Raw genomic sequence first — 24,746 nt, 5'->3', positions numbered from 1 at the left:
TCTTGCTATTGCTCAATACTGTGAAATTGAAAATTTCTTGCTATTGCCCAATACTGTGCAATTGAAGATTTCTTGCTATTGCTGAATACTCTGCAATTGAAAATTTCTTGCTATTGCACAATATTTAATATAATAATTTTGGATCCTGATTTGGACCAACTTGAAAACTGGGCCCATAATCAAAAATCTAAGTACATGTTTAGATTCAGCATATCAAAGAAGCCCAAGAATTCAATTTTTGTTAAAATCAAGCTAAGTTTAATTTTGGACCCTTTGGACCTTTATGTTGACCAATTTGAAAACGAGACAAAAAATTAAGAATCTACATACACAGTTAGAATCGGCATATCAAAGAACCCCAATTATTCAATTTTTGATGAAATCAAACAAAGTTTAATTTTAGACCCCGATTTGGACCAACTTGAAAACTGGGCCAATAATCAAAAATCTAAGTACATTTTTAGATTCAGCATATCAAAGAACCCCAAGGATTCAATTTTTGTCAAAATCAAACAAAGTTCAATTTTTGACCCTTTGGACCTTAATGTAGACCAATTTGAAATCGGGACCACAAATTTTATGGTCATAAACCTCGTGTTTAAATTTCATAGATTTCTATTTACTTATACTAAAGTTATGGTGTAAAAACCAAGAAAAATGCTTATTTGGGCCCTTTTTTGGCCCCTAATTCCTAAACTGTTGGAACCACACTCCCAAAATCAATCACAACCTTCCTTTTGTGGTCATGAACCTTGTGTCAAAATTTCATAAATTTATATTTACTTAAACTAAAGTTATAGTGCGAAAACCAAGAAAATGCTTATTTGGGCCCTGTTTGGCCCCTAATTCCTAAAATGTTGGGATCAAAACTCCCAAAACCAATCCCAACCTTCCTTTTGTGGTCATAAACATTGTGTTAAAATTTCATAGATTTTTATTCACTTTTACTAAAGTTAGAGTGCGAAAACTAAAAGTATTCGGACGACGACGACGACGACGCAGGACGACGACGAAGGACGACGACGACGACGCCAACGTGATAGCAATATACTACGAAAAATTAAAATGTTTGCGGTCGTATAAAAACCATAAACTCGACTATCAAGCGGAATATTATCCTTGGAAAAAAAAACCAAAATGCGCACATAAAAAGCAACTCTTTTTTATTAAACACCATTTTTGTTTTCATTTTTAATTGCCATCATAGCCAGGAAACTGAACATAACTCGCCCATACGATGATTCAATACTTTAATTTCGTCACATAGTTATTTTCTCTTAATACTGACTGGAAATCGTCACGAGTAAAAGTCCCTCTGACGATGGAAATGTTTGAAGTCGGAATCAAAGGCTTTGTGTATTTCCAAATCTTTCACGCTGTAAGAACTTGCTGCTGACAAAATGCCGGTAAAAGTTTTCCTTGACTTTGCACAATGACTCCCTCCAATAAGTTCGGAGCTTTCGAAGTCTTCCTTGTGTCCATTTACGGTAACTGGGATATCGTGCATGCTCATAATGGCTGCTACATACGCTTCCATGCTCTCTGGTCCGCCATCATCTGAGCTGTCACTTTTATGTCTGGAATACCGTTTATCGGAATCTGTTCGTTTTCCATTAGAATGACGTTTGTACAATATCGTCTCACCTAAGATAAATAAATGAAATAAAAGTTATGATCCCCTAGGTTTTTGTTTATTTCGCTGAATTACATTTTTGTTACCGTTTAGCCCACTTTTCGTTTTATTAGCTATTATATTAATATTGTTAGCAATTCAACAGTACATGCAAATAAGGAAATACAATTTATTAAGTACATAATTATGTTGTCCAAGACGAACCACTATCTCACTTTTTTATACAAATAAATAATTTGCTATTTTTGTCTTATGACGAACTGTTTATTCAGTCGAATAAATGCCTGAACTTATGCGACTAGAGAAAATTAAAAATCACAAAAATACTGAACTCCGAGAAAAATTCAAAGCAAAAATTCCCTTATAATCAAATGGCAAAAGCAAAAGCTCAAATATATCAAATGAATTGATAACAACTGTCATATCCCTGACTTGGTACAGGCATTTTCTTATGTAGACAATGGCGGACTGATCCTGGTTTTATAGCTAGCTAAACATCTCACTTGTATGACAGTCGCATCATATTCCATAATAATGACAACGAAGAATCATTATGAACAAAACAAACATTTCGGGGCCTTTTATAGCTGATAATGCGGTATGGGCTTTGCTAATTGTTAAAGGCCGTACGGTGACCAATAGTTGTTAATTTCGGTGTACTTTTGGACTGTTGTAGAGAGTTGTCTCATTGGCAATCATACCACATCTTCTATTTTATATAGAAATAATAGGTAAAAATGTCCATAATAAGGGTACAGCAGTCTACATTGTTTTTTAATCTTAATAACTATAAAAACAAGCAAATATGTAACAAGGAAGTACAAAAAGGTATAATATCAAAATGTTTTTCTATAAAAGCAGTAATTCTTTGTATTAATATTATGGTTTTATTTTACTCCATAATGTAGGGTCTATAAACAAGAAATTTGAATAATTAAAAAGGAAAAAGTATGGTTAATTTACGTCCAATGGTAATATCCACTACATGTATAATTCATGATTCAACTTTGAGCAGACCAATTGTTTTCTTAGCCTTCTGATATACGAGAATCTTCATTTCTTTATTCTTTAATCTTTTATATCAATATTCTTTATAAATTTGGTCTGTTATTAACTATTCTTACTATATCTAAGCACCCCCTTATTTTCCATTCATTATTTTTTGGGCCTATTTTTTTCTATTCTATATATGGATGCCCTCTATTCTGCACATTTTGTCTATTAATCTCTATTCGGTAAACCTTTTCCACACCCTCCCAAATGTTGCGTTTTTGGCGAAGCATTAAATGATAATTTTTAAATCTTTAATATGGCAAAACTTTCAATTGAACCGACGAGTTCATGCACTTATCGTAAAGTAACTAGAGAGGAGACTATCATGTATTGGGAGTGATTATCCAACACACAATCAAAAACCCGAGAAAACTTACTGTCGATCTGGTTTCTGGTTTCTGAGGTAACAGGCATATTGAAATGTGTAGCTCCGGCAGCGACAATTAAACTGTCAGATCCGCATGTCTGCAAAATACAAAATAATTTGTATGGGAAAATTAGGTTCCAAGTACTGATAAGTTCGTCTTTATCAGTACATGATGCAAAGTATCTATTATGTTCACATTCATGCACATGAAACAATTCCGAAAGGCGTAGGCCCGGTAAGACATTTTGGGCCCATAAATCTAGGGTTTTTACAAAGTTGATGATAATGTAAATTATAGCAATTTTTTCAAAGTAGATAGCTATTGTAAAATACAATGTAATCTGTATTTGACAATTGATACACTTGTCATGCATCAGGTAAAAGTATCATTATGCCATGCAATAATAATGAAATCTTCATAATTTGAGCAATTGTGCTAATTTTAGGCGTTTTTTGTCTAAAATGGAAGTGACCGCAATTATGGTAAGTTTTAATATTTATTTTTGATATTACATAACATTTTATCTCAACATAACATCACATTAGCTTTTATTTCACGTGACCTTTTTATTGCAGTACGAAGAAAAATAGTTCAAAGTAAGGGACGACATCAAAAGATCGATGTAGGATAAAAAAAAAACCTAAATCAAATAGTTTGGGGGTGGGGGGTTAAAATTCTGCAAGTTTTGTATATTTAAAATCGATTTTTACATATATCCCTATTGGTAAATCAATTTTTCCCAAATTAAGTTAAGAGGGGGGGTGGGGGTCAGTGAAAAAACTATGTGAATTAAGTTTTTTATCCTACATTGAACTTTTGATGTCGTCCCTAAGTTGATGCTCCAAAAGGTAAAGTATTTTTGCGCCTTTTGCGAAAACAACATTTGTAGTGAACTGTGAACATAGGATAAAGTAAACTCCTGTCCGTTTTCCCTTTATGATACTACCACTGTACCACACATACAATAGTTTGGAGCCTACAACTGATTTACTTTTCACTTTTACTACATTTGTAATAGAAAATGGCTTACTGCAGATGCATATTGTTGAGAAGTGTGAGCATGTTCCATGCATAACTCTTTGTGGTCTTCTTTTTTGTCATTTCTCACTAATTTATGACACACGTCACAATATGACTGCCAATTCTTCCTTGGACAAGTGCGCTCATGTGTTCCCCATGTTGATCTGTAGGACAAATTCAAAAATATTAATAAGATTCCTTAAAATTTAACATATAACTTGAATGCATTTTCATATAACATTGATTGCTAGTGTGAAGATTTTAATGTTGCCTTTGCTATTTCTTGTTTCATTGCCATGATAGAATTAACCTTTTTTGCGATTCGCAGTTCATACCACGTGCTATATCGACCTTAAATTTGCTTTGCAATCTTTTACTTTAAGCTAGATAAAAAAAAAAAGGTTTGTTCTCAATCTGATCATTGAACAATAAACAATAATATGCAAACAGTTAACCTATGGTTATTGAATGGATAAACAGTTAGACCTGTAAAATAAGCAGTTACCATAGCACTGTTCTTCCGAAGCACTAGATGTGATATATAATCGTGTCATTTGTTCATTAGCCACCTGTGTGTATACTTTTTATTTTGGAAATTGGTTAAGGTCTTATTTATTCTTAGAATACATTAAAATAATTTTACCTTGGAACCATCAATCCGCATAAAAGACATTTCTTCATCGTCTGACATCTTTTTATGTGGGAATTAAGTTTCTTGAAAGTCAATTTTCTCCCACAAAACTCACACTGTGACATTCGAAATGGACATGATGCTGCATGAATTTGTATATTAATTCGTTTGTCTCTTGTTTTACATCCCCTTCCAGAATTTGCACAACTGATATTTGCGTGTAAGCATATTGACTTGTGTTGTAAAATTTTGTATCTTGCCATTGTTAATCCACAGTCTATGTTGGGACATGCGACGTCCGCCATTAAACAAGCGTCCAAGTGAAAACGCTCTTCTTCACGAAGCATCGTCTTTTTACAAAGCTTGCATTTTGTTTCAGACTTTACACAAAACTTTTCATGCTCATGTAAGCCTTTTTTCATCATTGCTTGACCACATTTATTGCAAAGAATTAAAGCAAATGAACAGTTCTCTGAATGTTTGGAAGCGTTCTCTCCTGTTAGTCGTTGGTCACATCCAAAATGGTGGTTTGGGCAAATAATGGAACGATGTTTACATTTTAACAAGTGTTGTTTTATTTCATATCTTGTGATTGTCTCTCCACATCCAACTGATGGACAAGTTATCCAGGTGTGAAGACACTCCTCGACATGTTTATCGACATACCATTTCGGGAGGAAAGTCTGGCAAGCTTTGTTTGGACACTTGGTTGGTTTATATCTGCATACTTTTGCATGGCTTATGAATCTGGTGAATTCTCTTCCACTGCAAGCAAATGAACAATGACCGTACCGGCAGTTTAGAAAGCAATGTTTTAAAACACCAGTTAATCGCCATAATTGAAATGGATTGATGTTGTGTTTTAATTGATTTGAAGCTTTTTCTTTCAATGCCGATTTCTTTACCTTTTCAACAATATTACGTGTCCACGTCAGTGTTTTTATTCCATTCCATCTTATTCGTCTAAATTTTGGTGGTGGTTCTATAATAGAATAAATGATAATTGTAAGAATTACGAAACGTGATACAAAAGGGTTTAAACTCCTTTACATTCGCAAAACAAAGTTTCCGTTAGTACTTGGTTGCACATTTTAAATAGAAATCTTTTGGTAAGACTTATTCCCAAGCTATTACGTAAAACTTTAGGAAAAAACCTACTCATTATGATAAGTCTACCACAGCATTCAATTTTCTTTTGAGAATAATCAAAACTTGAATTCCATTGCTTATTGCTCGTAAATTACTCAATGAAGTCTACGAAGGCAAAAGTTGTTTGATTGTTCATACCATATTACTTGGTTTTGATCAGTATTGATTAATGAAACCCTGTACTAGCTGTAATAAAAACGTTGTTATCTTTTCATTGAGTTGTAGAGTTTTAGTTAGGCGAAGCAACACAGTGTTAAAATACCACACTCAGACTCATGAAATAACTAGCTACAATCTGGTTTTGCATTTGTATTGAACGCAGTCTCTTTCTCAGGTAGTGTTGTTTGTGATAACATGTTGTTTTTAGCCGGGTTGCACTAAGATGGACGAGCTGGTAGAGAAAAATGGGTAACTATTTAGTGGGCCTTCAGTGCAGTTTTACAGTTTTCAATCCAGATCTATGAAACCTCGTCGAAGGGTTGCTTACTTGTTGATGTTCATGACTTGTTGATATAGACTTGTTTGAAGATTTTTTCCCATCCTAAAAGTTTTGAATTCCCTATTTTGTGTAAATAGCTCCCCTTAAAGTTTTCAATCAAGATCCTTAAAACTGCACAGATAGAACAGTGCACCTGCTAATATGTAGTTTTTGGATGAATTTCCCCAGCATTTTACAGGAACATTATAATAAAAAATAAAATATGAATTAAATTTCTTTTTCAACCCATGTCTTTCGAACTTCAAGCATAGATTTACAAACCTATTTCATTTGTCCACCTCTCACTAAGGAGGGTTTTTTCTTAAACCATTTCTTCGTTTTCTATTTCATTTATTTCAAAAAGGTTTTTGTAGGCCATATGAAACTGTGGTTTTTGTTTATTATGTTTCATGTTTACATACATATGTACCCTATAACATTATGTCCTTTTTTGTATGCAATACCTTTTGTAATACTATATGTAGTAATCGATGTGTACAAATATCTCTATGTGAAGTATATACATAAACTGGTTGTGTTTACTTATCATGATACTACAATTACTTCCTTTTCCTTATGTACTTAAATATAATCATCCTTAAAATAAACTGAATAAAAGAGACAACAACCAAACAAAACAAACACAAACACCAACACCAACACAAACATATAAAATATAATTGAGAATGGAAATGGGGAATGTGCCAAAGAGACAACAACCCGACCATAGAAAAAACAAAACAACAGCAGAAGGTCACCAACAGGTCTTCAATGTAGCGAGAAATTCCCGCACCCGGAGGCGTCCTTCAGCTGGCCCCTAAACAAATATATACTTGTTCAGTGATAATATGTATAGATTCAAGTAAGGTTTTCATTTCAGTGTCACATGTGTTCTAGTTAACAAGTTGATATGATTACAATTTCGATGAAAACTATATGTACCTTATTAAAATTAAAAAAAATAAACATAAATACGAAAATCGTGAATTTCGAACAAAGCTTATCTAAAATATTACCTAGCATTGCTTTCGTTAGTCGAGCAATGGCTTGTTTCTGGTACATCATATTACTTGATCTTGATGTGTATTTCCAGACATGGATACAGTTCAAAACTTTCAGATATCTGGGTATTTTACATGGCTGAAGGATGATTGGTAGCACTCGATGAATTCCTTTTGTTTTCATATACTTCCAAATAGCAAGATTGGCCATAAACATACACAACTCATCAGACAGAAAATTCTTTGTGATAAAAAGCATGGTAATCTTGGACTGTTCCATTCCTTTTTCGATAAGACCGCGCATGATTGGTTGACCTGGTAACCCATCTCTATCAGGGTTGTAGAACAAACAATTACTATTCTCAAAGGGCAGTAACAAGCCGTTTACTAATTGACTATCATCTTCACTATAACTGGCAAAGACATGGTATCTTTTGTCTTGGAGGTTTAGAAAGCTTTTCCATTTACTTTCCATGGTGTCTGTGTTTATCTAAAATTGTCATATAAAATTCAAACAAACAAGGAAATACAGAAATATAAGTGTACTTTTTAAAGGCAATTCAGGAAGAAATTGTGTACTCTTAAAATGTTTTAATAGTTTTTTGGTACATTAAAACTACGAGTTAGTTGGGGCCCGTATGTTTTTTTTTTAATTCAGGGATTTTAAAGAAAAATGTAGCCTGCATGTTCATTCATCTTGTCAGTAGATAAAGTCCAATAAAGTCGAGGCTCAGCAAACTGGGTGCAGTAAGTAGATGCATAACAATAGTGTTTATATGTTAAAGTGTACACAATTTTGATTTGATTTTTATTATCAAGCAGTTCCTGTTAAATCTATACTGACATGTTACATACTTTGGCATGAAAAAGCATTCATCGAAATTCCAAAACAAAAAGGTGACCATATTTCGTTGCACTCATATTTTTGATCAATGATGTGTATCTTAACATCCCAAAACAAATTTATTATAAATTAGAAATCGAAAACACATCAATTAGTTAATCGGACTGGAAAGTATATATAAATTGTAACTGTTTAGTTGTGTAAAGGACGTGTGATTCTAGATTAATATGTTATATTTTATATTCTGCATTTTAATCAGATTAACACCCAACGTCACATATTTTAACTTAGTCAATACACACACAATATATACATTCTTCTTACCTATGATATACATGTGTTATTTCTAACCGAAAATAAATTATCCCATACTTATTTTACAAATATTTAACTTAAAAATATTTAAAAAAAAGAAAGTATATTAACAAACTTACATCACTAGTTTTATCCGAGGTCGTTTTTAGATCAAGATGAAGATTAAAGTAATGAAAACCTGGATTACCCCTCAAGGATTACCCAACCACCAAATTTCGTGATGTCCTTAATACTTCCTAGTTGTTAAAATAGTATAGAGTTATCCTTCCTGATACGTTGAGGTGACGATAGTTTATCATTTTGTAGTATTTGATAAGCTCATAAGCTGTAAATGTATAAATGAGAGTCATTATACATATATATCTTTGTTTTCCCTCAATCGACTTTTAAAAATCGGTATACTACTGTTGCCTTTTTTGTCTATCTTTTTATCAGTTCGTCAATAGTTTATTGTGTTTTAACATTTCTTTTTCCTTGTTTCTTTTGTTTTCAACTCTACGATACCCTTTGGTTCGCTATGAATTTAGGAAGTAAATAGGTGGAGCTAATATACGTCACAAATATACATCTCCAACCATGTGATGTAAGAACAGCAGAGGTAACGATTTGCTCATGTTAGAAATCAAATCTTGAGGAAGTGAAATTCTCTTATTTTGTTTCTTTATAAACAATTTTTGTTAATAAAATTTCAAATGAAGATTCCACACGACGACGTTCACATATATTCAATATAACTTTTACGTTTAATATGACCTTACTAGCCGAGGATGGCTAGCTTGAGGAAAGTCAGGATACAGTTCTACACCCTGCTTCTTTAAATCTGTAGTAAGTTGCAAAATCAATCTGATGAAAAGGTCATAGCCAATGGAGATTGGACATGGTATTTGATATCTACATTTGTAGCAGGGCAACATCATCTTAATATTGATAACAATGACATGACATATCTTTTCGGGTAGGGACCATTGGGTGATGCTGTGAACGCATTTACCGACAATGGTTTACGTTTAAAATTGCATCTTGTATATGCCTAATTATAATCTGACCATAATATAAATTCTGCATTGTTCTAATGTGCAAGTGCCTGGCTCATCAAACAATGTGATTTTCTATTCAAAGCTGCAGATGTTCAACATGTAAATTTAATGTCTTTTTTGTACATGTTGTACTTTCCCTAGCATTGAACAAACCATGCACTTGCTAATGTTACACATTTAAATTTAATCCATATACTCAATATACACATGGTGGAAGACGTCAGGATTACCAGAAGAAACAACCGACATTCAGCATGAAAACTGGCAACCCAAGTCAAATACGATCGGAGTTCGATCTTATCATGAGCTTGGTTAAAACTCACAACCTCTGTGTTGACAGGCTAGTGATATGTAGATTAAATGCTTGCATGAATACATGAATACTTTATTGCAGAAAGCTTTATATATGCTAGCGCTGTAGTAACGAAAACATATTTACCATAAGACAAATGATAAACAGCAGTAATGGCCGGGGCAAAACATAAAATACATAATAAGAAAACATGCATCATTAAGTAACAATATGCTATCTGATTGACTATGCCTAACATGTAATTACACAATGTCTTTATAAGTAAAACAGGTGCAGATTCAGATCAATGTCTTATATACGTAATCAACTGACAATTTAGCCATGTTGACGGAATTGCCGATCTTAGTTTGCTGATCAGTTATTCTATATTTACCAAATAATTAAGAATTTTACTTCAAAATGGATAAAAATCAACAGTCAAGAGCTCTAACTCCTATAAAAACTCAACTGACTTATTTTCCTTCAAAGTATTTTTTGCTGATAGACGTTTCTCTTAATCTTTTACATGATTGGAACAAACAAAAGTTCAAAATATTGGTCAAAAAGGTCTTTAATAACAATGACTTTTATAATCCGTACACTGAAATCCTTAGCTATTATACGAATTAGAAGATGTGGTATCAATGTCAATGAGTCAACCTTTCACAAGAGACACAATGACATAGAAATTAACATATACGTACGGCATTCAACAATTTTTAAAACTTATACAGCATAGTCAACTATCAAAGGCCTGGACATGACAAATGTAAAACAATTCAAACGGCCTTATTTATGTAGAAAAATGAATGAAAAACAAATATGATATAGAACAAACGATGATTACTGAGTTAGAGGCTCACGACCTGGGACAGGCACTTTCAGAATGTGGCGAAGTAAAACTAATTTGAATGAGCGCCAACTCCCCCTATACTGAGATAGTGGTGTAACAGTACAATACATATACATATTTACTCTGCGCTATACTGGCCACGATTTTGGTAGTGTCCTTTACTTATGGGCTTCGAAACTTTATAATTATATATATTACTTAGTATTACAAATATTGAATCCCAAACGTTCATGATGTATGCATCACAAGAAATTATTGACTGTTTTAATTTGTGTTCAAGAAATATCCTGAACTAAGCCCTGTTTATTTGTATTTTTAGATCTCTATCAGAAAATCATTATGCATTAATTTTTAAGTAAGAGGTATATGCATTATTCGGGGGGATTTACAGAACGCATTGTTTTGAAAATTTCAGATTTAAAAGCGAAGAAAAGGCAGTTCATTCATCGTTCCAGTAGATTTTCGATTCCGATCAAATTGGTAGCAGTAATCAGATGCATAACAATAATGTTTTTTGGGGTTTTTTATCAAACAGTTCCAGTTTAGCCTTTACTCAATAATAATGATGGCGTGCATACAGTAGGAACATTTTGTATTACAGATAACATATTTCAGACGACAGCCTAAAAAATTATTAATCGAAATTCCAAAACAAAAAGGTGACCATAATTCGTTGCACTCAAATGTATGCTCAATGATGTGTATCTTAATACCCCAAAATAAATTAAAATAATTAAAAATCGAAAACACATAAAACAATTAGACTCGAAAGTAATTATAAAATTTAATATAACTGTTTTGTTGTGTAAAGGACGCATGATATTATTAGATCGTTACATTTCATTTTCTGCATTTTAATCAGATAAACATCAAACGCCTCAGTAAGTCAATACACACACAAAAGATAAATATTTCTTACCTGTATATTTATCAACATCCGACATACATGTATTATTTCTAACCGAGATTTTTTTATTCCATACTTATTTTACAAATATTTAACTTAAAAATATTTCTAAAAAAAATATGTATTAACAAACTTACAATACTAGTTTCATCCGAGGTCGTTTTTGATCAAAATGAAAGACTAAAGTAATGAAAACCTGAATTAACCAACCACCAAATGGGATATCCTTAACACTTCCTAGTTGTTAAAATAGTATAGAGTTATCCTTCCTGGTACACTGAACAGATGAGAAATTTATCATTTTGTAGTATTTGATAAGCTCAAAAGCTGTAAATGTATAAATGAGAGTCATTATACATATTTAACACATGGCAAGAGTAAAATCTCTTTGTTTTACTGTGCTATAATCTGGATAATGCACAGCAAAGGTGTGCATTAACTACCTCAGATATACTGCACAGTTCAAATCTATTTTTATCCTTAGGGACGGTTCCTGGATTTTGAAAGGGGCGTTATTCTATCAAATTAAAAAAAATATCACCGAGTGTAGCGAGACTAAAGACACTATTGACGATTTTAAGCTTAAACACGATACTTTGTCCAATCCAAGGGTAAACGAACCGTTCGCCCCCACCCCCGAATCCGCCATCTGCCTTGAAATTACGACAAAGTTGAACTTCGTACAAACATCGTAGTTTCAAAATAGGTAAAAAGATATGTTTCTCATTCCTTTTTTTTTTTTTTTATCAAAGCTGGGAAATAAACTATTTTATTATATTTTGTGTTCAACGTAAATCTAAATCAGTGTTTTAAAGTTAGAAAGATAGTTTAACAATTTTTGGTAATTTCTGCAATAAGGGAAATGTATCTAAGAATGTCCGAATAAAAGAAATCTGATTTGGATTAGGTTCAGACTCAATTGAATTTATAACGACTTTTTGAATAATTATTCCTATAATGAGACTATTTTTGGATCGGATTTAATGAGGATCATATTTAAGTTTGTTTTAAAACAGGGTCATTAGCTGGAGACCAATCAGACTTCATTTAAATGGACGTGTCTTAAAAAGTAATACAGTAGATTAAAACAAATTGGGTGGGGGGTTGCGGGGAGAAAAAGGTTTTGAAAGAGAAACGTATTTTCTGTTTATTTAACATTTTAAATTTAGGTAATACTACATCTTCCTCGGTTCTTTTAAGCATATCATTGATGGAAAGAAATTCAAAAGCAATTAATCTTATTCAAACTCAATAACCCTTGCAGCTATGTTTTTTTCATACACCGATTTGAAAGTACACAATTTATCAAAGTCTTAATCGTCACCATTTAAATAAAAATTGGGAATAAATTAACGGAAACGATTAAAAACATATACCATTAAATCGCTATTTTAGAATGAGTCTAAATATAAAAAAAGATTAATTTAAAACTTACCAAAGTCGTATTTCCCCCTTTCTTTACCCTATAAGAAACTTTCCTATGACCCATGGATTGCAGAATAACGTCCACATTTCTAAAACGTTCACGTAAATTCATTGCGTCATGTGTTACAACAGTTATTGGCCAATCAAATCGGTATATGTAATTCAATCTGCACATTACGAGATGACCGAATACCCGAACTCCTACGTCGTTCGGGTTATTGAGTCATCTCGTGCTGTGCAGATTAAATGACATATACCGACTTGCTTGGTCAATAACTATAACATATCTTCGTTTTCCCTCAATCGACTTATGTCTTCTAAAAGATCGGTATACTACAGTTGCTTGTTTTGTCTATCTTTTTATGATTTCGTCAATAGGTTATTGTGTTTTAACATTCTTTTTCCTTGTTTTCAACTATACGATGTCCTTTGGTTCGCCGTAAACTCAGATTCCACACAATAAAGTTCACATACATTTACTATAACTATTACGTTTAAGTATGACTTTACAAGCCGATGGTGGCTAGCTTGGGAGGGTCAGGATACAGTTCTACACCCTGATTCTTTAAATCTGTAGTAAATATTTAAGTGATGGTGCAATATCAATCTGATGAAGAGGTCATAGCTAATGAAGATGGGACATGGTATTTGATATCTCTATATTTGTAGCAGGACAAAACCATCTTTATATTGATGACAATGGTATGACACACCCTTTCGGATAGGAACCATTATGTGGTGCTGTGAACGCATTTACCGATAATGGTTTACGTTTAAATTGAATATTGCATATGCATAATTATCATCTGACCAAATTATAAACTCTGTAAGTGCCTGGCTCATCAAACAGTGTGATTTTTTTATTCAAAGCTACAGGTGTTCAACATGCATAATTAAAATTTAAAGTCTTTTTTGTACATGTTGTACTTTCCCAAGCATTGAACAAACCATGTACTTGTTGATTTTTCACATTTCAATTTAATCCATATATTCAATATACACATGGTAGAAGACGTCGGAGTGACCAGAAGAAACAACCAACATTCAGCATGAAACCTGGCATTCCAAGTCAAATAATATCGAAGTTCGATCTTGTCATGAGCTAGGTTCAAACTAACAACCTCAATGTTGACAGTCTATAAATAAAGTAGATGAACTGCTTGTATGAATTAATGAATACTTTATTGCAGAAAGCATTATATATGCTATAGCAACGAACACAATTTTACAATAAGACAAATGATAAACAGCATTAATTGCCGGGGAAATACATACAATACATAAAAAGAAAACAAGCAACATTAAGTAACAATATTTTATCTCATTGACTATGCATATTACATGTACATACACAAAAAGTGAAACAGGCAAAAATTCAGAGCAATGTCTTATATCCGGAATTAGCTGACAATTAAGCCATGTTGACTGAATTGCCGATCTTAGTTTGTTGATGATTTTTGTCGAGTGTTCAACTTTTGTTGCCGAAAGCATGACATAGGGATATTGATCCGGCAGTTACGGCGGCGGCGGCGTTAGCTAACTTCCTTAAAGCTTTATATTTAAGAAAGTGAAAGACCCGGATGCTTCATACTTTGTATATGGATGCCTCATGTTACGAAGTTTCTGTCAGTCACATGTCCAATGTCCTTGACCTCATTTTCATGGTTCAGTGAATACTTGAAAAAAAAATCAGATTTTTTGTAATGTTAAATTCTCTCTAATTATAAGTAATAGGATAACTATATTTGGTATGTGCGTATCTTGCAAGGTCCTCATGCATTTCATACAGTTTTCACTTGACCTCGACCTCATTTTAATGGATCAGTGAACAAGGTTAAGTTTTGGTGGGCAAGTCCTTATCTCAGATACTATAAGCAACAGGTTTAGTATATTCGGTGTACATGTCCAACTGGCAGATGTTATCTGACCTTGACCTCATTTTCATGGTTCAGTGGTTATAGTTAAGTTGATGTGTTTTGGTCTATTTTTTTTATACTGTATGCAATAGGTCTACTATATTTGGTGTATGGAATGATTGAAAGGTGTACATGTCTAACTGGCAGGTGTCATCTGACCTTGACCTCATTTTCATGGTTCAGTTGTCAAAGTTAAGTTTTTGAGTTTTGTTCTTTTTTTCAAATACTAATTGCAATAGGTCAGCTATATTTGGTGTATGGAAATATTTTATGATCTACATATTAGTCGTACGGGTTTTATTTGACCTTGACCTCATTTTCACCGTTCTTTGCTCAGTGTTAATTTTTTGTGTTTTGGTCTGTTTTTCTTAAACTATAAGCAATAGGTCAACTATATTTGTATGGAAGAACTGTTAGCTGTACATGCCTGTCTGGCATGGTTCATATGACCTTGACCTCATTTTCATGGTTCATTGGTCAATGTTTAGTTTCTTGGTTAAGTTTTTATGATAGTTGTAATAAAGCTTTATATTTAGGACCATTAACATAATATCAATGATTAGTTAAGAAGGCGAGACATTTCAGTGTGTGCACTCTTGTTTCTATATTTACCAATCAATTAAGAATTTTACTCCAAAATTGACGAAAATCGACATTCAAGAGCTTTAACTCCTGTATGAAGTATTATTTGCCTTGAAAGTATTTTTTGCTGATTGCTTAATCTATTACAGATCAAATGATCGGAACAAACAAGACTGCAAAACATTGGTAAAAAGGTCTTTAATTAACAATAACTCTTTGATTAGTTCAGTTTAGACATCTTTCATTTGCTTAAATATGCAAAAGGGATGAGACATAAGTTAATCAAATTTATACAGATACACTGAAATCCTTAGTCATTATAAGAATTAGAAGATATGGCATCAATGCCAATGAGTCAACCTTTCACCAGAGACTTAATGACATAGACATTAACATATCCGTATGGCATTCAATAATTTGTAAAACTTATACAGCATAGTCAACTATAAAACGTCTGGAAATGACAAATGTAAAACAATTCAAACGAGAAAAATAACGCCCTTATTTATATATATTTTAAAATGAATAAAAAACAAATATGATATAAAACAAACGACAATTACTGAGTTAGAGGCTCATGACTTGGGCAGAATCAGAATGTTGCGAAGTTAAATTAGTTCTTATGAGCGTCAACATTTCTCCTATCCTGGGACAGTGACGTAACAGTACAAACGAGAACACACTTTAAATAGTTGAAAGGTATTAAACGCAATTAGATCGATACAAAACAGATATACATTTTAAAAAACAGAGTGTACTTGGCAGGGTAAATTTACATATTTATCCTGCGCTTAACAGGCCAATATTTTGGTAGTTTTCTTTGATTATGGGTTTCGAAACTTTATAATTATGCATATGATTAAAAATATTGCTCCCAAACGTTCACGATGTATGTTTCACAAGACATTATTGACTTATGTACGATATACGGTTAAATTTGAATCACTATTTTTCAGTTCTATCAAGAAACGTTTAATGATTGGCATCAGTTACACTTAACATTACAAAAGATAAACTCAAGGACAGTTAATACAAATTGTTTCATTGTGTTGGCATAATAAATTCTTGCGTCTACGACCTGTCTTAAAAACATCACAAAGAAGAGTGTTCTTGTAGATGTAAATGTTTAATGTTGGAATCCAGCTTTTCGTTTCTTTTCGACGAACGAATTCAAATTAATATTCGTGCGGAGAATTTCTTTTAGAAAATCTTCCAAGGTCTGAGGTCCACCATTTTCTGAACAGCCACTACTTGTTCTTGTTCGCCATAGAATTGAAACTGTACTTTTTCCATAAGTAGAATGATGATTGTCTTTAGGATCACCTAAAATAATTTAATTGCAATCTAGTCGTATAAAACTTATGATGGTGATCTTTACCTTGGGGTTTTGTGATTTTGCGTAGCTGAAGTTATGCCTACACCTCGTTTAATTATCATGTATATAAATCGGATTTTCAATTTAAATGAAAAAATTATGTAGGAAGAATATGAAGATCTAAAATGGTGTGGAAAATGTGGATACATTTTACGTTCAGATCCCTTATAGATTAATTTGTATGAACACTTTTCATACAAATTATTAAAACATGTATTTGAGTCACAATTTGTACGATAAATTCCCCTCGAACTTACTGAACTGACGAGTGAATCTGTTATGAAAGTAAAAATATTAAATGGGCATAAGCTAATGTTGAGAAAACAATTATAGTACGATTCCTTTTAGTTTCAAATAATTATTAGCTACATACTCTAAAGAGCCTGTGTTGCGCAACTAGATCTTCAAGATGTTAACATGTTAATGAATTTTGTCCTGCAAGTGATTGTTGATTTTTAAAAATTTATGCTTTTAAATTATCAAAAAAGGTTTAAAAAAACTGTCATTGAAGGGCAATTACTTCAATGTGGAGTGGTCTTGTTATTATGGCCATGTTTAGTTTTTATGAAGATCTTGTCTTTGTGATTCTTCATCCCAATTAAATTATTTCTGTCTTAATTATATTTTGATATACACAAATATATAATGAATGGTAAAATGTAACCTTCAAGGATGATAACTCCTATAAAACGTCGTCTGACAGTTTAGACGTTAGTGACTAGCAGGTAGATATCAACATTCTGAATCTTTCAGCCCTTTTTTTCCTTCTATTTATAGCAGTTTTCAAGATAATTAACTGATCTTGCATTTTGAATCTTTGTTCCATTTTAAGCCATGTCGACTATGTCGGTTGGCAGGAGGGTTCGTTGACCACATTTTGAAAACTAATGGTAAAATTTTACCAGTAATTTTAGAGATTTTTGTTGAAGTTACCGACGACGACAGACGACGGACGCCAACTGATGAGAACCAGTTAATTGTCAATACATTGTGTAGTTCTTAATCGCACACAATTCTTAAATATAAAATAAAACAAACAGGAACTATCAGATTTTGGTTAAAAACATAACATTTAGAGGATATTATAACAAAAGACGACCATTTGAGAAGTTCCCAACTTGGAACAGTCATTTACTATTGCTCAATTTCCTATGGGAAAGAGGGAAGTCACAAGACGCTTCAAATTTGTGGTGGACATGAAAATCATTTTCATTTAAGTTTAAATTGCTGTTTCTATTCATAACAAAATAGAAGAAGACTGTAAATTAATTAAAACTGTTCTTACTTTTTGGTGGCTGTTCATGTTGAGGAGAATATGCTGGACCATCAGGTAAATATGAACCAGGTTGCTCCTGTAAATTAAAAACATAAAGACAGAACACCCGATGTCTCACATGCATCGTTAATCTTCTTGTATTCAAGTCAATAGTTCTTGGAATATTTCAAAATTTAATCAGTTAATAGTCATCAATATAAAAAGTAGTCAATTTTGAACGAAAAAATGAAGTAAATACCTATGTATTTAGTGGTCGGCAAATCGGCAGGTCGACACTTTAAAATAGGAATATTTTCAAATGATGGCATGTTGACACTTTTAAAGACAGTTTATTTACATGTAAATATATTATTAAAACATTTGTTTTTAACGTTCAGCTAAACTAATAGCGATAAATAAAATTCCTACTCAACTTTAGGTAGACTCCTGTCATTTCACATAGCACACCCGAAATTAAAAAAAGGTTTGTTCACTTTGGTATAAAGTTATGACCGCTTCTATGCATTTTCACTTTCACAAATGGATAATACAGAAGACTTACTACTGTAGGAGTGTAATCATGCTCCGTACATAACTTTTTGTTGTCTTCTAATGTGTCAGTTCTCACAGGATAAACGCCAGCACATTGACGCCTGTTATTCCTTTGACACGTACGCTCGTGAGTTTCCCAAGTTGACCTACAAAGAAATTCCAAAAGTACAAAATAATTCATTATTATTGAAAGTTCTAGAAATGGACAATGACACCACAAAGAGCAGAGGGCATACAACTGTTTTACATTGACCCATAACCTCGAGATCTAAATCTTATGTTTAATTTTGATTAAATTGAACACATATCCTTATTTAGACCGGACATGATTGTAAACAGGGACAATAAGTCTTTTACATGTTATTTAAAATAGTATTTAAGTTAGATATACAATCCTTATTAACAACACATTTTTCAGCAGTGGTCAACAATTTAACACATTAAACCCTTTAGAACAGGAACAGTTTACCCTTCCAAATACATGATACGATTTGTATCGTTTAATTTCTGTGTATACTTTTTATTTCGGTCATGATTTTATTTGTTCATTTTTACGATTTGCCTTTTCGTAGCCTGCATTAAAATATCTTAACCTAGGAAAGGACGATCCGCATAATGGACATGTCTTCTTCGTCTGACAGTTTTTAATGTGGAAATTAAGTTTCTTGAAAATCAATTTTCTCCCACAAAACTCACACTCTGAGAGTCGAAATGGACACCATGCAGTATGATTTTGTATACTCATTCTTTTATCTCTGGCGTTACATCCTCTTTCAGAATTTGGACAACAGATATTCGTGAGTAAGCATTTTGACTTGTGTTGTGAAATTTTGTGCCTGGCAATTGTTATTCCACATCCTATGTTTGGACAAGAGACTACCACCATTTCGCAAACGTCCAAGTGAAAAAGCTCTTCTTCACGAAGCATCGTCTTTTTACAAAGCTTGCATTTTGTTTCAGACTTTATACAATACTTTTCATGTTCATGTATGTCTTTTTTTATTATTATTTGACCACATTTATTGCAAAGAAATGAAGCAAACAAACAGGTCTCAGAATGTTTGAAGGCGTCCTTTTGTGTAAGTCGTTGGTCACATCCGTAATGGTGGTTCGGACACAAAATAGTGCGATGTTGACATTTAAACAAGTGTTGTTCTATTTGATATCTTATGATTTCCTTTCCACATCCAACTGATGGACACGTTAGCCTGGTTAGTGGACACTCTTCCACATGTTTATCGACACACCACTTCGGGAGGAAAGTCTGGCAAGATTTGTTTGGACACTTGATTGGTCTATATCTGCATCTTTCTGCATGGCTTATAAATCTGGTGAATTCTCTTCCACTGCAAGCAAATGAACAATGACCGTACCGGCAGTTTAGAAAGCAATGTTTTAATACACCTATTAATCGCCATAGTTGAAATAGATTGATGTTGTGTATTGACTGATTTGAAGCCTTTTCTTTCAAAGCCGATTTCTTTACTTTTTCCACAATATTATGTGTCCACGTCAGTGTTTTTATTCCATTCCATCTTATTCGTCTAAATTTTGGTGGTGGGTCTAAAATAAAATAAAATAAAAACTGCAAAAATCAAGAAATGTAATAAAAAATGGTGTAAAACTCTTAAGATTTGGTATGCATAGTTTCCATAAGTACTTACTTGAAAGTTTTGTATGGCAAGACTAACGCAAGCCGACACTTAATAATTAAAAACCTTCTTAAAATGACTACCCCATCATTCAACAAAGTATTCAGCATGATTCCCGTCCATTTGCTTTAATATTGATAAAACCATATCTATTTAGTTTTGGCAAAACTTGACTTCAATATAAATTATTCGTCTTTTATCTACGAAACCTACGGAGGCTAATATTTTTTAAATTGTTCATAGTCAATATGTTTTAAATCAGTATTGGTTGAAGATAAAACGTATAAGCAGCAATAAAAAGTTTGGTGATTGAGGTGTAGTTACGCAAATCAACAAAGCGCTCAAATACCACACTCAGACACTTCATGATCACAAAATCAAAGCAAAAACAACAAGCTACAAAACTTGTTTGACACTTGTATTAAACGCATGTAGTGAAGTTTGTAATAACATTTTGTTTTGGCCAGGTCGATCTGGCGGGGGAAAATGGGAACCTATTTAGTGTTATCACCTATTCATACAGTTTTTAATCCAGATCCATGACACTTCACAGAACGATTACGCACTTGTTGATAATCATCATTTGTTTATATGGAATTGTTTTTATGATTTTTTTCTATTCCCCAAATTTGGAGAATTTGAAAATATTTTTTTCAGGAAAATTTACCACAGAAATTGCTTATTGTGTGTAAATAACTCATCGTAAAGTTTCAATCCAGATCCTTTAAACGTGACAGATAGAACTATGCACCTGTTACTATGTAGTTGTTCGGTTGAATTCCCCCCCTCCTTTTCAGGACCTGCCAACATTTTGTTGGAACATTAAAAGAATTTGCATTAAATTTTGTTTTCAACCAAAGTCTTTCGACCTTCACAAAAAGTATACAACCCAATTTAATATATTCAACTTCCGCATTCTCTATTTTCATTTATTATACAAAGTATTTTTAAAGACCATGCTTTGTTCTATGTACCTTGGCTATTTGAAACTTTAGTACATTTGTTTTGATATAATATGTTTCCTATTTCATGACATCTTGTGGTCGATTGATATATTATGCAATTATCTTGTTATATTGTATGGATTAATTTTCATGGCCCAGGATGTGCTTTCATAATAATGAACTATGGTTTCTTATTTATGTTTCGTGTTTCCGTATTTACGCTATTACATTATGTCCTATTTTGTGTACAGTATAGTTATCAAAGGTACCAGGATTATAATTTCATACGCAAGACGCGCGTTTCGTCTACATAAGACTCGTCAGTGGCGCTCAGATCAAAAACGTTATAAAGACAAACAAATACAAAGTTGAAGAGCATTGAGGATCTATACCTTTTGGACTGTTATCAAGTAATCGATAGTATTTAAAGGAGTAGGTTCAGTAAGACCCCTTTTTGGCCCCAAAATATAGCAGTTTTACAAAATTGTGAAAATGTAATCTTTAAGCTATATTTTGGAAAGTAAAATGCTGCTACATAAATATGAGCTTTTTTTGACAATACAATGCACACATATCGCGTACTAGCATCATTAAGTCATGCTAAATTACTGAAATCTTCAAAATTTAAGCATTTTGGTTAATTTTTAGACGGTTTTCGTCTAAAATGAAAGTGGCCGCATTCGTGTTCATTCATAATATTGAAATGTAAGTTGTATTTGATGATAATACAAAATATATATAAAGGTTGAGGATGAACACGGATGCGGCTACTTTCATTTTTGACAAAAACCATCTGAAAAGTAACGTTTTTTGACATATTTGATAGATTTTTCATATTTAAGCTTGAATCAGAGCGTTTTTAATGACTAAATCAGTTAAAATTGTTCACATAAACTAATCGAATCAATTGAAATAGACACTTAAGTGTTTAAAAAGTATCCAAAAACTTTCGTTAGAGGAACCTGAAATTTGAGGCCAAAATCGGTCCTTACCGGACCTACTCCTTTGGTACACTATCTCTATGCGAAGTAGATACTTTGTTATGCAAAGTACCTATTTTATCATGTTTCTTCATTACTTCCCTTTTCTAGTGTACTTAAACCTAATAATCTTTAAAACAAAACGAATAAAAGATGCTGATTTGTACATGTCAAAGAGACAGAAACCAAACAAGACAAACAATAACATGTATATACAATCAAGTTATAAATTCATATCAGTGTCATATTTTAAAAAATACATTAGAATAAAAAATTAGTATAAAAAAAAACGATTAGAATATTTCAACTGTTCATCATAATTTAAACGCAATTACGAATCCCGCTAACAGTTTTTATTTAAGTTTGATCAAACAAACACAGAAACTGATTATTCCCCTGATGATATGATTGGAATTTTTATCGTCAGTCTATTCATAAGGCTTATTGAGATAATTATTTCTTATGTGTAGTGGCAATATTTTTTTATATGAAATTGAAAATTTCAGAAAAAAGGTGGTGTGTAATCTCGATCTTTATTGATGATTAGATATTCTCGCGACTTTGATAGATAAAAAATATATATATGAAACAATCTCAGCAAATAACTAATAAGTCTTTTGAAAAATTAAGTAATAAACAAAAATCTATACCCATACGACATTATCCTCAGTCACCATATCGCATTCGTTGTTCCTTAATGATTCTTGGATTCGTTGTGAGCTGCGAAATCTTGGTTCAGCCCCAACTTATCATGTATCTTTTTTTGTAAAACCCATTAGCATGTACATGTGCTGTAAGTTACAAGTTGATGTAATTATCATTCCGCTTAAAACCAACTTACTACAATAACACACACTAATTTCCACTTAAACCAGACTGTTGACCTGGTAAGGGACATACATGAACAGACGTAACGACCAGAAAATATAACGTGCACTCACTATGATAGACAGGGTATACATTCAGTAAAAATGAAAATAGTATGATATAATCAAACAGAGTGTATTAGAAATATTACCTAGCATGGCTTTCGTTAACCGAGTGATGGCTTGCGTCTTGTACAACATATGACTTGATCTAGTAGTTGCGTATTTCCAGACATGAATACAGTTTAAGACTTTCAGATATCTTGGTATTTTACATGGTTGAAGGATGATTGGTAAAACACGATGAATTCCTTTCGTTTTCATGTACTTCCAAATAGCAAGATTGGCCATAAACATACACAACTCATCAGACAAAAATTTCTTCGTAATAAAAAGCATGGTAATCTTGGACTGTTCCATTCCTTTTTCGATAAGACCGCGCATGATTGGTAGACCTGGTAACCCATCTCGATCAGGATTGTAGAACAAACAATTTCTATTCTCGAAGGGCTGCAACAACTTGCTTACCAATTCACCGTCATCTTCACTATAATTGGCAAAAACATGGTATTCTTTGTCTTGAAGGTTAAGAAAGTTTTTCCATTTACTTTTCATGGTGTCTGTGTTTATCTAAAATTGTCATGAAAATGTCAACAGGAGGGAAAGTACAGACATAACTTTGTACTCTCAAAAAGTTCTTAAAGTTTGTGTCTTTTAACAGATCTACAAGTTTGGTAAAAAAATTCTTGGTAAATCTTAAGTCCTTGTAACAAAACAATGTTTTCAATTGATTGTCTAAATCTGATTTTATCATTCAATTCTTATTTTTAAAACAACGTAACCACACACAAAACTAAAGACATCTACGTCGTATCTATGTAACAATCGAATTCTAACCAAAAATAAATTATTCTATAAAATAACAACAAATATTTAAACAAAAAGATAATATATTGATATACTTACATGAAACGTTTAATTCGCGGTGGTTTAAGGTAAACATGAAAGTTTAAAGTAATGAAAGTATGGATAAACCTACTACCTAATTTCGTGATACACAATACGTCCTTGTTATCAAAATAGAGTTATCCTTCCTGATACATTGTGCTGACAAGAAACTTTTATTCCGTAGTATTTGATAAGCTGACACGCTGTTTATTTATAAATGCAGGTTATCTCGGTAAAACATTCCTGTTCCTTGTTCTTTTGTTTAACACTGTAAAATATCCTTTAGTTTGCAGTGAACCGATGCAGTGAATAGATTGGGCTTATCAACATCATAAATATTCATCACCAATTATGTGGCATAGATATATATTTTGGTCCTTGTTAGATATAAAATATTGAGGAAATGATTTCAATTTGAAGATATAATTTGTATTAAACATGTTCAATTACAAATTGAAATTCTTAGTGACTTTCTGTTTTAAGTATGACATTAAAAGCAGAGAGTGACTAACTTGGAAAGCAAAGATAAAACTATCACATTTCTTTCTTTCTTCCATGGTCAATATTTCCAAATAAACGAGGGATATATACAAATTGAGATTGAATATGATATGTGATATATCTACATGATCTAGCAGAGCAAAATCTAAATAACTGTGAAATATCATAT

At 32.5% G+C, this 24,746-nt stretch overlaps 2 protein-coding genes across 3 annotated transcripts; both read right to left on the bottom strand.

Annotated features, from left to right (window-relative positions):
• Nucleotides 1-1,146: 1,146 nt before the first annotated feature.
• On the bottom strand, nt 1,147-11,847 carry LOC139486169 (uncharacterized). 2 transcript variants are annotated; one of them, XM_071270966.1, is made up of 6 exons: nt 11,719-11,847; nt 7,349-7,823; nt 4,718-5,687; nt 4,085-4,238; nt 3,064-3,151; nt 1,147-1,644 (listed from the first exon to the last, which is right to left on the bottom strand). In XM_071270966.1, the coding sequence occupies exons 2-6, from the start codon at nt 7,806-7,808 to the stop codon at nt 1,298-1,300; spliced, it is 2,019 nt and encodes a 672-aa protein (XP_071127067.1). In that variant the 5' UTR covers nt 7,809-7,823; nt 11,719-11,847; the 3' UTR covers nt 1,147-1,297. The 2 variants fall into 2 exon arrangements, with proteins under 2 accessions (XP_071127067.1, XP_071127060.1); XM_071270959.1 differs by lacking the exon at nt 11,719-11,847 and adding an exon at nt 8,612-9,032.
• Nucleotides 11,848-16,494: 4,647 nt separating this feature from the next.
• On the bottom strand, nt 16,495-24,192 carry LOC139486182 (uncharacterized). The gene is made up of 6 exons (XM_071270974.1): nt 24,095-24,192; nt 23,281-23,758; nt 19,280-20,249; nt 18,697-18,832; nt 18,165-18,231; nt 16,495-16,827 (listed from the first exon to the last, which is right to left on the bottom strand). The coding sequence occupies exons 2-6, from the start codon at nt 23,741-23,743 to the stop codon at nt 16,631-16,633; spliced, it is 1,833 nt and encodes a 610-aa protein (XP_071127075.1). The 5' UTR covers nt 23,744-23,758; nt 24,095-24,192; the 3' UTR covers nt 16,495-16,630.
• Between the last annotated feature and the right edge of the window lie 554 nt (nt 24,193-24,746).

This window comes from Mytilus edulis, chromosome 1, assembly GCF_963676685.1.
Source record: "Mytilus edulis chromosome 1, xbMytEdul2.2, whole genome shotgun sequence".
NCBI lineage: Eukaryota > Metazoa > Mollusca > Bivalvia > Mytilida > Mytilidae > Mytilus > Mytilus edulis.
Note: the sequence above shows the minus strand (reverse complement) of the source record. Positions and strands in the feature narration are given on the sequence as shown.

Coding starts and splice junctions, on each gene's coding strand:
- LOC139486169 (XM_071270966.1), bottom strand. CDS start 7,808: ATGGAAAGTAAATGGAAAAGCTTTCTAAACCTCCAAGACAAAAGATAC. Junction 5,688..7,348: donor ACTAACGAAAGCAATGCTAG/GTAATATTTTAG, acceptor ATTCTATTATAG/AACCACCACCAAAATTTAGA. Junction 3,152..4,084: donor CTCAACAATATGCATCTGCA/GTAAGCCATTTT, acceptor TGTATTTTGCAG/ACATGCGGATCTGACAGTTT.
- LOC139486182 (XM_071270974.1), bottom strand. CDS start 23,743: ATGAAAAGTAAATGGAAAAACTTTCTTAACCTTCAAGACAAAGAATAC. Junction 20,250..23,280: donor GTTAACGAAAGCCATGCTAG/GTAATATTTCTA, acceptor ATTTTATTTTAG/ACCCACCACCAAAATTTAGA. Junction 18,833..19,279: donor TGCGGATCGTCCTTTCCTAG/GTTAAGATATTT, acceptor ATTTCTTTGTAG/GTCAACTTGGGAAACTCACG.